We start from the raw sequence: 11455 nt of genomic DNA, 5'->3' as shown, positions 1-11455 counted from the left end.
ACTCTGTCATGACGTTGCCCTCTTTGAGTACAGGGAGGACAGTTGACGCCCACCCCTTGCACCATCCCCAACCTACCTCCCCCACCCAGGCCCTGTGTGAAGGGGTCGTAAATTTCTAAAGGAGAATGTCCTGCCGCATGGGCCAGTTGAGACACAGAGGGGTTTCATAGAGAGACAAAGGAAATTCTTCCAACTCACAAAATTGGGGAACCGAACGACATTTATGTTCTGGAGAAGGTATAAAAGATCGGTGAAGAATCCAGCTACGAACTGGTCCGCTTGGTACAATTTTGTGATACTCAGAAGAGACAATATAGCCATATTACCATAATACTGTTTATATAATAGCCTCAGCTATGCGACTTGCATCTAAATGGTTGTATAAAATGTATTAATAAGAATAAAGCTATTTGGAATACGTTGAGATGCTATGTACTGATGTTGATGTGATAGAATGTATTTCTGTTCAAAGCTTAAATCAGTCATCGGCACTCCCCCAGGGACACAGACAGGACCAGGCGTCATGTGACAAGCCTGTTCTATGTTCACGTATAAAATCCCCACCCTGATTTTCCCTTCATCAGACCAGGCCTCCACTCCATTACGAGTTGGCCAATAGGTTTGACCATCCAATTCCTCTACTGAAAGTTAACTACACCCACGTGGTTAACTTTTAGTCTATCGATACCGAGCAGAATAAGAACAAGTCTTTGATATTAATTATTAGTCTGCAGCTAAGTACTCGATATCATCGAACGCGAAGACCGACGAAACATCCATTCTATAACGACATTAATAAATGTCGCTTTGAAAGATGCATTCTAACCAAGAGAGAGAGAACGCGGACAAAAACTCTCCAACAGGACAAAAACTCTCCAACAAGGATCCCGACAACACACTGAGTGTAAATATATATTGATTGCAATTGTTCCCAAATGAGTGAGTGTTCATGTGCAAAGGATTAGCATATCAATTGTTAATATTTATGAACTCTGTAGTGTCTTCTCTAAGCTGCCCTTTATGACCCTTTGTTTTAACAAGACACCAGCCATGCCAGTTTAGCCCACTAGGGCACATTACTCTACCAATTCTTTGTGACGATAATTACTGTTTGTATGCTTTCTGTGAATTACTTAGTTTAGTAAATAAATGATTTTAAGACAATTGATGTATGGATGACTTTTAGTAAAAGGCTGGGTTCGTGCAGATACAACAATTTACGATGTTTGGAATGAGACTGGACGCGAGGTAAAATACACCATTTAAATCAGAAGATAATCGGCCTATACTATAATATAATATAATGTTATGATATAGGAAAGTTATATTAGGAAAATTATAACTTTGTTATCTGAATATTTTCCTTGGTGCCCCGATCTCCTAGTTAATTACAGTTAAACGATTAATCAGTTTAATCGCGTGATAATAATTACAGGGAGTTATTTTGATAAACATGTCTTCAGTTAATGGTGCCCAAAGACACGACAACTCTAACCCGGAAACTTATAACAAATCCCGCTATGCCCTTCAATGAATCATCAAACAGGCAAAGCATCAATACAGGACAAAGATTGAATCCCACTACACCGGCCCGATGCTCGTCGGATGTGGCAGGGCTTGCAAACTATTACAGACTACAAAGGGAAGCACAGCTGCAAGCTGCCCATTGACGCAAGCCTACCAGATGAGTTAAATTGCTTCTATGCGTGCTTCGAGGCAAGCAACACTGAAGCATACATGAGAGCACCAGCTGTTCTGGATGACTGTGTGATCACACTCTCCGTAGCCGATGTGAGTAAGACCTTTAAACAGGTCAACATTCACAAGGCCGCAGAGACAGATGGATTACCAGGACGTGTACTCCGAGCATGCGCTGATCAACTGGCAAGTGTCTTCACTGACAATTTCAATCTGTCCCTAACCAGGTCTAACATGAAACATGTTTCAAGCAGATTGCCATAGTGCCTGTGCCCAAGAACACCAAGGTAACCTGCCTAAATGACGACCGACCCGCAGCACTCACGTCTATAACCATGAAGTGCTTTGAAAGGCTGGTCGTGGCTCACATCAACACCATTATCCCAGAAACCTTAGACCCACTCCAATCTGCATACCCGACTGAACAGATGACGCAATCTCTATTTCACTCCACACTGCCCTTTCCCACCTGGACAAAAGGACCACCTACGTGAAAATGCTATTCATTGACTACAGCTCTGGATTCAACACCATAGTGCCCTCAAAGCTCATCACTAAGCTAAGGACGCTGGGACTAAACACCTCCCTCTGCAACTGGATCATGGACACCCTGACGAGCCACCCCCAGGTGGTGAGGGTAGGCAGCAACACATCTGCCACGCTGATCCTCAACACAGGGGCCTCTCAGGGGTGCAGTCCCCTCCTGTACTCCCTGTTTACCCAATACTGCATGACCAAGCATGACTCCAACACTATTATTACGTTTGCTGACGACACAGTGGTAGGCCTGATCACTGACAACGATGAGACGGCCTATAGGGAGGAGGTCAGAGACATCGCAGTGTGGTGCCAGAATAACAACCTCTCCCTCAACGTGATCAAGACAAAGGAGATGATCGTGGACTACAGGAAAAGGAGGGCCCAGCACGCCCCCATTCTCATCGACGGGGCTGTAGTGGAGCAGGTTGAGAGCTTCAAGTTCCTTGGTGTCCACATCACCAACAAACTATCATGGTCCAAACACACCAAGACAGTCGTGAAGAGGGCACGACCACTGCTATTCCCCTCAGGAGGCTGAAAAGGTGTGTCATGGATCCTCAGATCCTCAGAAAATTCTAATGCTGCACCACCAAGAGCATCCTGACTGGTTGCATTAACGCCTGGTATGGCAACTGAGATGCAGTGCCTTAGACCGCTGCGCCACTCAGGAGCCCCATATAGCCTCGCTACTGTTATTTTAGTGATGTGCATTAAAACCTCTTCAGCGTCTGATCCCGTTAGCGGGATCAAAATCCAGCGAAAAATCATATCGCCAATTAGCATTAAAAAAAAATCATAATAAAAAAAAAATAATAATAATATATATATATTTTTTTATAGATACACCTCTCCTGAATCGACCCACGTCGTCCGATTTCAAAAAGGTTTTACAGGAAAAGCAAATCATTAGATTATATTAGATGAGTCCATCGTAAAAAGCAGCTTCATAGCCATTTTCCGACCAACCACTTGCATCACATATAATCAAAAAACAGATAAATGCAGCACTAACCCTTTTACAAACTTCATCAGATGGCACCCCTAGGACATCATGTTATACAATGCATGCATTCTTTTGTTCAATAAAGGTCATATTTATATATAAAAACAGCATTTTACATCTCTGTCTGACGTTGACTACATAATTTCCCCTCAAAAGCGTCCCGGTAAACAATGCTACATTTCCCTAAATTACTATCCTATAACGATTTTTTAAATGTATATTGTCAATCTAACATTTATAGATGAATATCTCTTGAGAACACCCGTCATACCAGATTTTAAATTAACTTTACTGGGTAATCACACTTTGCGATAAAAGGAGATGCGATACTCAGAAAATTAGCTAATATACAGAGCTCGGCGCCATCTTGGAAAGAATCTCATGTCACATCTTATCTTGTATAATATTGTCAATAATCGCCTACCTTTAGTTGTCTTCATCAGAAAGCATCCCAGGTCCACAACAGATGTATTTTTCGGTCAAAAAGTCCATACTTCACGTTCCATTAGCCTGATGTTGGTAGCGCGTCCTATGGCTCTCTCCAAGCGCAGCTCTGAAGTTCATAATAAATGCAATGCTCGCGCATGTAGGTTCGTTCAAACATGTCAAACGTTGTATAAAATAAATCTTCAGGGCCTCTAACACCAAGAGAGCCAATAAGATTCGAGGGGGATGATGTCATGGCCTTTAAAACCGTATCCAAAGGTGGGGGCAGACATGGCCGCCGGCGTCATAATGGTGATGGCCCATCCCCTGTGACCAATTTCAAACTCGTGTCATTCACTGAGTTTTGACTCTATAAGGCTCAAACCACTGTGAAAGGACTGGCGACATCTAGTGGAAGCAATAGGAAGTGCTCACTGAACCATGGTTAACGGTGTGATTAATAAGGAAAGATGAGAAGTCGAGTCCACAATTCAGAATTCCACTTCCTGTTTCAATCGGTCTCGGGGTTTTGACTGCCATTTGAGTTCTGTTATACTCACAGACACCATTCAAACAGTTTTAGAAACTTTAGAGTGTTTTCTATCCATATATAATAAGTATATGCATGCCCTATCTTCTGAGTTTGATTAGTAGGCCGTTGAAAATGGGAACGATTTTTTTTCAAAATGCGCTGTGGCGCCCCCTATCCTACGGTATCCTCAAGAGGTTATTTTTAAATGTTATTTTTTTCTTCTTTTTTAATTAAATGTTTATTTAGTAAATACTTTCTTAAAACACTTATTTTAAACACTTACTTTAAACTGCATTGTTGGTTAATTAAGGGCTTGCAAGTAAGCATTTCCCTTCAGGGATCTCACACAGCCAGTCATTGAGCCCTCACAGTACCTTTAGAGATCTCACACAGCCAGTCGTTGTAGCCCTCACTGTACCTTTAGAGATCTCACACAGCCAGTCGTTGTAGCCCTCACTGTACCTTTAGGGATCTCACACAGCCAGTCGTTGTAGCCCTCACAGTCTACATCGTTCCAGGATCCCTTTTCATCCCAGGTAGAGTAAATCTCAGCACAGGACTCCACGCTGTTGTAGTTGTCTGGTTGCCCCTTCATCCAGTGTTGGAAGGACAGCTGAGGACAAACATATTTGTAATAGAAATACCTTTCCCATGAGGTAGACTTCTGATCAACAATACTTCCAATCTATCACAGACAATCATGAACATTCCTTGAGGAAAAACATCAGCCAACATGGGAGGCAGTTCAGTTGGAAGTGTTCAGGAACAATACCAGCAACACATTATTATAATTAGCAGTAGTAGTAGTAGTAGTAGTAGTAGTAGTAGTATTACTAGTAGTAGTAGTAGAAGTACTACTAGTATTACTAGTAGTAGTAGTACTAGTAGTAGTAGTAGTAGTAGTAGTAGTACTAGTAGTATTACTAGTAGTAGTAGTAGTAGTAGTATTACTAGTAGTAGTAGTAGTAGTAGTAGCATTATAATTAGTAGCAGTATTTCTATGACTAGCAGCAGTAGTAGTATTACTATTATTATTATAATTAGTAGTAGTAGTAGTAGTAGTAGTATTACTATTAGTAGTAGTATTACTATTAGTAGTGGTAGTACTAGTAGTATTACTAGAAGTAGTAGTAGCAGTATTTCTATGACTAGCAGTAGTAGTAGTAGTATTTATATTATTATTATTAGTAGTTGTAGTAGTATTACTATTATTATTATTATAATTAGTAGTAGTAGTAGTAGTATATTAGTAGTAGTAGTAGTAGTAGTAATAATAGTAGTATTATAATTATAATTAGTAGTAGTAGTAGTATTATTACTATTTTAGTTGTAGTAGTAGTAGTAGGAGTAGTAGTGTTATATTAGTAGTAGTAGAAGTAGTAGTAGTAGTAGTAGGAGCAGTAGTAGTATTTCTATGACTAGTAGTAGTAGTTGTAGTATTACTATTATTATTATTATAATTAGTAGTAGTAGTAGTAGTAGTAGTAGTATTACTATTAGTAGCAGTAGTAGTAGTAGTGTTACTATTAGTAGTAGTAGTAGTGTTACTAGTAGTAGCAGTAGTAGTAGTAGTAGTATTACTATTAGTAGTATTACTATTAGTAGTATTACTAGTAGTAGTAGCAGTAGTAGTATTACTAGTAGTAGTAGTAGTAGTAGTAGTAGTAGTAGCAGTATTACTATTAGTAGCAATAGTAGTATTACTATTGGTAGCAGTATTGGTATTACTATTAATAGTAGTAGTAGTGTTACTATTATTATTATAATTAGTAGTAGTACTAGTATTATAATTCGTATTATTATGTGAACATAACTCACTGGTGACCCATCAGTCCAGGCGTAGCCAGCGTTTGGATCCTGAGCACTCAGGCCGATCCAGGAAGTCCCACCATGGCTACGGTATCTAAAACATTATATCACATTATTACCATGGCTACGGTGTCCAAAACAATATCATATTATCACCATGGCTACAGTATCCAAAACAATATCATATTATCACCATGGCTACGGTGTCCAAAACAATACTATATTATCACCATGGTTATTGTATCCAAAACAAAACTATATTATCACCATGGCTGGTTAATACAACTTCTATCAGTGTGAGTTAGCAGTATTACATTATTGGTATGTCTGGGGCCCCACCTAGTGGACCTTGTTTGAGAAAACTGGAAGAAGGTGGAAATAGAACTGTCATATACTGTAACAAACATGTTACTAAACCTTTATAGGTAACAAACATGTTACTAAACCTTTATAGATAACAAACATGTTACTAAACCTTTATAGGTAACAAACATGTAATTTAACTTTTATAGGTAACAAACATGTTACTAAACCTTTATAGATAACAAACATGTTACTAAACCTTTATAGGTAACAAACATGTTACTAAACCTTTATAGGTAACAAACATGTTACTAAACCTTTATAGGTAACAAACATGTTACTAAACCTTTATAGGTAACAAACATGTTACTAAACCTTTATAGGTAACAAACATGTTACTAAACCTTTATAGGTAACAAACATGTTACTAAACCTTTATAGATAACAAACATGTTACTAAACCTTTATAGGTAACAAACATGTTACTAAACCTTTATAGGTAACAAACATGTAATTTAACTTTTATAGGTTGACTCTTTGGATCCTAGAATAAGTCCTGTCGAAGATTTTTGGGGGTCTGGAATCGTTGCTAATCGATAAAGGTGTGTGTTGGAATATCTGAGTGTTTAAGTGAGGTTGTTTGTAGAACTTACACATGATGAATAGACTGGAGGTCCGTAGAGCTGTGTATGCTGAGTAGGTCTCCTCCAATCACCCTGCAGAAGTCCCGAGCCTCAATCCAGGTCTTCTTATCTGCGTGAGGCCATGTAAAGAACTGGACCAGACAGACAACCTGTTCAGTGCACTACTTTAGACCAGAGCCCTATGGGTAGTGCACTACTTTAGACCAGAACCCTATGGGGTAGTGCACTACTTTAGACCCGAACCCTATGGGTAGTGCACTACTTTTGACCAGAGCCCCATGGGCACCACACAGGAAAAGACTGTCATTTAGGACACAGACTGTCTCTGGATCATGATCTGTTACAGTTAGGAAGAGATCCTTATACTACAGACTGTCTCTGGATCCTGATCTGTTACAGTTAGGAAGAGATCTTTATTCTACAGACAGTCTCTGGATCATGATCTGTTACAGTTAGGAAGAGATCCTTATTCTACAGACTGTCTCTGGATCACGATCTGTTACAGTTAGGAAGAGATCTTTATTCTACAGACAGTCTCTGGATCATGATCTGTTACAGTTAGGAAGAGATCCTTATTCTACAGACTGTCTCTGGATCACGATCTGTTACAGTTAGGAAGAGATCCTTAAAACCTGTTAGGGCTAGGGGGCAGTATTTGCACGGCCGGATAAAAAAACGTACCCGATTTAATCTGGTTACTACTCCTGCCCAGTAACTAGAATATGCATATAATTGTTTGATTTGGATAGAAAACACCCTAAAGTTTCTAAAACTGTTTGAATGGTGTCTGTGAGTATAACAGAACTCATATGGCAGGCAAAACCCTGAGACAAATCCTGACAGGAAACTGAAATCTGATGTGTGGATATCACTTCAAACATTTGCCATTGAAACACACAGGGGCTTGTGATTCATTTAGCTGTCCCCAGTCTTTACAAAGTGGTTTGAGTCTCCTACTATCAAAATTGACTGAAAGAGAGGATGTTTATCTTGGTCACAGGGGATGGGCCATTACCATTGTGACGTCGGCGCCCATGGGTACTCTCCCTTTTCGAAACATTTTGAAAGACAATGCAACCGTCCCAATGGAATATTATTGAAGCCCTGGTTGAAAAAGCCCCTAAAGATTTATGTTATACAACGTTTGACATGTTTGAACGAACTTAAATATATATTTTTTGCTCATTCCTGACGACAAGTCAGACGCACACGGTACATTTTCACTAGCCTTCGGAGCGCGCTAACACTATTGGGACATAAATTATTAACTTTTTTGAACAAAACTACATTTGTTATGGACCTGGGATTCCTAGAAGTGCCTTCTGATAAAGATAATAAAGGTAAGGGATTATTTACAATAGTATTTTTTGATGGTTGATCGTTCCAAGATGGCTCCAACATTTATAGCCTAGACTTTTTTCTGGGCATACCACGTCGTTTATTGCAAAGTGTGATTTCCCAGTAAAGTTATTTTTAAATCTGGCAAAGAGATGGCATTCAAGACATGTTAATCTATAAGTCTTTGAATGACAATATTACATTTTAACAATGTTTTCAAATAGTAATTTTGTAAATTGTAGCGCTGATCCATCGGAAGCATTTGAGGGAAAATATTTTCTGAACGTCATGCGCCGATGTAAAATGCTGTTTTTATATATAAATATGAACTTTATTGAACAAAAATGCATGTTTTGTGTAACATGATGTCCTAGGAGTGTCATCTGATGAAGGTTGTCAAAGGTTAGTGCTGCATTTAGCTGTGTTTTGGGTATTTGTGATGCATGCTAGTTGCTTTGAAAATGGCTGTGTGATTATTTCTGGCTGGGTACTCTGCTGACATAATCTAATGTTTTGCTTTTGCTGTAAAGCCTTTTTGAAATCGGACAACGTGGTTCGATTCAGGAGAGGTGTATCTATAAAACGGTAAAATAGTCATATGTTTGAGAAATTGAAGTTATAGCATTTATGAGGTTTTGCATTTAGCGCGACGCAATTCCACTGGCTGTTGATTAGGATGGGACGCAAGCGTCCCACTGGCCCAGACAGGTTAAGTGACGACAAACCAGGTCATTATCCTAAATGACTTATAACCTCTGTAGATCAGTTGGTAGGACATGGTGCTTGCAAGACCAGGACAGCACAGTGGGTTTGATTCCCGAGACCAGCCAAATGTACGCATACTGTAAAATGTGGATAAAAACGTCTCCTAAATGGCAGATATTATTATTATGTTGTTATATTGTAGAACCTTGCTGTATAGATGTCAAATGAGGAGAACAACATTAAAATGTCTTCGGGATAGGTGTACCTTCCACGGGACGGTTGAGCTAACGTAGGCTAATGCGATTAGCATGAGGTTTTGAGTAACAAGAAAATTTCCCAGGATACAGACATATCTGATATTGGCAGAAAGCTTAAATTCTTGTTAATCTAACTGTACTGTCCAAGTTACAGTAGCTATTACAGTGAAAGAATACCATGCTATTGTTTGAGGAGAGTGCACAATTTTGAACATGAAAAGTTATTAATAAACAAATTAGGCACATTTGGGCAGTCTTGAATTTTGAACAGAAATGCTATGGTTCTTTGGATCAGTCTAAAACTTTACAATACACTGATGCCATCTAGTGTACAAAATCTAAATTGCACCTGGGCTGGAATAATAAATTATGGCATTTCTCTTGCATTTCAAAGACGATGGTACAAAAAAATACAAAAGAACGGTTAGGTTTTTCTTTTGTATTATCTTTTACCAGATCTAATGTGTTATATTCTCCTTCATTAATTTCACATTTCCATAAACTTCAAAGTGTTTCCTTTCAAATGGTACCAATAATATGCATATCCTTGCTTCAGGGCCTGAGCTACAGGCTGTTAGACTTGGGTATGTAATTGTAGGAGAAAATAAAATAAGGATCTAATCTTTAAGAGGTTTTGAACTCCTCCAGAGTTTGTTACTACAGTCATAATACATATTAGTTTCATTCTAAGTTATGTCTACCTTGAAGCAGAAGTTCCGAGACCCCACAGGATACCAGCCCTCATGGCACCTGGGAGGGATAGTTGTGATTGGTTCTGGTGTTGGCCCCGCTCCTTCTGCGAGGTGTTTACAGATATACTTCTCCTGATTGGTGCAGCTCAGCACATCCCATAATCCAGCTAAAGTCCCTGTTGTCATGGCCACACAACCCCTGTCTACTGCCTGAGGTCAAAGTTGATGCAAAGAGAGAACACAAATACAGAGCAACATTCAGGTTCACAGCTAAGAGCACCTATAAGCATGTTCAATGATATTCAGTTATATGGAACAGTAGTATGAGACTCCTAATATAGAACTGTAGTGAGACTCCTACTATAGAACTGTAGTGAGACTCCTACTATAGAATTGTAGTCAGACTCCTACTATAGAACTTTAGTGAGACTCCTACTATAGAACTGTAGTCAGACTCCTACTATAGAACTGTAGTGAGACTCCTACTATAGAACTGTAGTCAGACTCCTACTATAGAACTGTAGTCAGACTCCTACAATAGAACTGTAGTCAGACTCCTACTATAGAACTGTAGTGAGACTCCTACTATAGAACTGTAGTCAGGCTCCTACTATAGAACTGTAGTCAGGCTCCTACTATAGAACTGTAGTCAGACTCCTACTATAGAACTGTAGTGAGACTCCTACTATAGAACTGTAGTGAGACTCCTATAGAACTGTAGTGAGACTCCTACTATAGAACTGTAGTATGAGACTCCTACTATAGAACTGTAGTCAGACTCCTACTATAGAACTGTAGTGAGACTCTACTATAGAACTGTAGTGAGACTCCTACTATAGAACTGTAGTCAGACTCCTACTATAGAACTGTAGTGAGACTCCTACTATAGAACTGTAGTCAGACTCCTACTATAGAACTGTAGTCAGACTCCTACTATAGAACTGTAGTCAGACTCCTACAATAGAACTGTAGTCAGACTCCTACTATAGAACTGTAGTGAGACTCCTACTATAGAACTGTAGTCAGGCTCCTACTATAGAACTGTAGTCAGGCTCCCTACTATAGAACTGTAGTCAGACTCCTACTATAGAACTGTAGTGAGACTCCTACTATAGAACTGTAGTCAGACTCCTACTATAGAACTGTAGTGAGACTCTATAGAACTGTAGTGAGACTCCTACTATAGAACTGTAGTCAGACTCCTACTATAGAACTGTAGTGAGACTCCTTAGAACTGTAGTGAGACTCCTACTATAGAACTGTAGTCAGACTCCTACTATAGAACTGTAGTGAGACTTTCCTACTATAGAACTGTAGTCAGACTCCTACTATAGAACTGTAGTCAGACTCCTACTATAGAACTGTAGTGAGACTCCTACTATAGAACTGTAGTCAGACTCACTACTATAGAACTGTAGTCAGACTCCTACTATAGAACTGTAGTCAGACTCCTACTATAGAACTGTAGTCAGACTCCTACTATAAACTGTAATCAAACACTCCTACTA

The 11455-nt window shown here is 39.3% G+C and overlaps 1 protein-coding gene across 1 annotated transcript; it reads right to left on the bottom strand.

The window, feature by feature from the left end:
• Positions 1 to 4450: 4450 nt before the first annotated feature.
• On the bottom strand, positions 4451 to 10133 carry LOC123731895 (macrophage mannose receptor 1-like). Its single transcript, XM_045711287.1, has 4 exons — positions 9957 to 10133; positions 6965 to 7086; positions 6018 to 6102; positions 4451 to 4812 (listed from the first exon to the last, which is right to left on the bottom strand). Exons 1-4 carry the CDS (start codon positions 10131 to 10133, stop codon positions 4609 to 4611), a joined length of 588 nt encoding a protein of 195 aa, XP_045567243.1. The 3' UTR covers positions 4451 to 4608.
• Between the last annotated feature and the right edge of the window lie 1322 nt (positions 10134 to 11455).

Source organism: Salmo salar, unplaced genomic scaffold, assembly GCF_905237065.1.
Source record: "Salmo salar unplaced genomic scaffold, Ssal_v3.1, whole genome shotgun sequence".
Taxonomy (NCBI): Eukaryota; Metazoa; Chordata; class Actinopteri; order Salmoniformes; family Salmonidae; genus Salmo; species Salmo salar.
The sequence above is the reverse complement of the archived record's forward strand: the minus strand, read 5'-3'. Positions and strand labels throughout refer to the sequence as shown.

Coding starts and splice junctions, on each gene's coding strand:
- LOC123731895 (XM_045711287.1), bottom strand. CDS start 10,133: ATGACAACAGGGACTTTAGCTGGATTATGGGATGTGCTGAGCTGCACC. Junction 7,087..9,956: donor CTCGGAACTTCTGCTTCAAG/GTAGACATAACT, acceptor TGTCTGGTCCAG/TTCTTTACATGGCCTCACGC. Junction 4,813..6,017: donor CCTGGACTGATGGGTCACCA/GTGAGTTATGTT, acceptor GTTTGTCCTCAG/CTGTCCTTCCAACACTGGAT.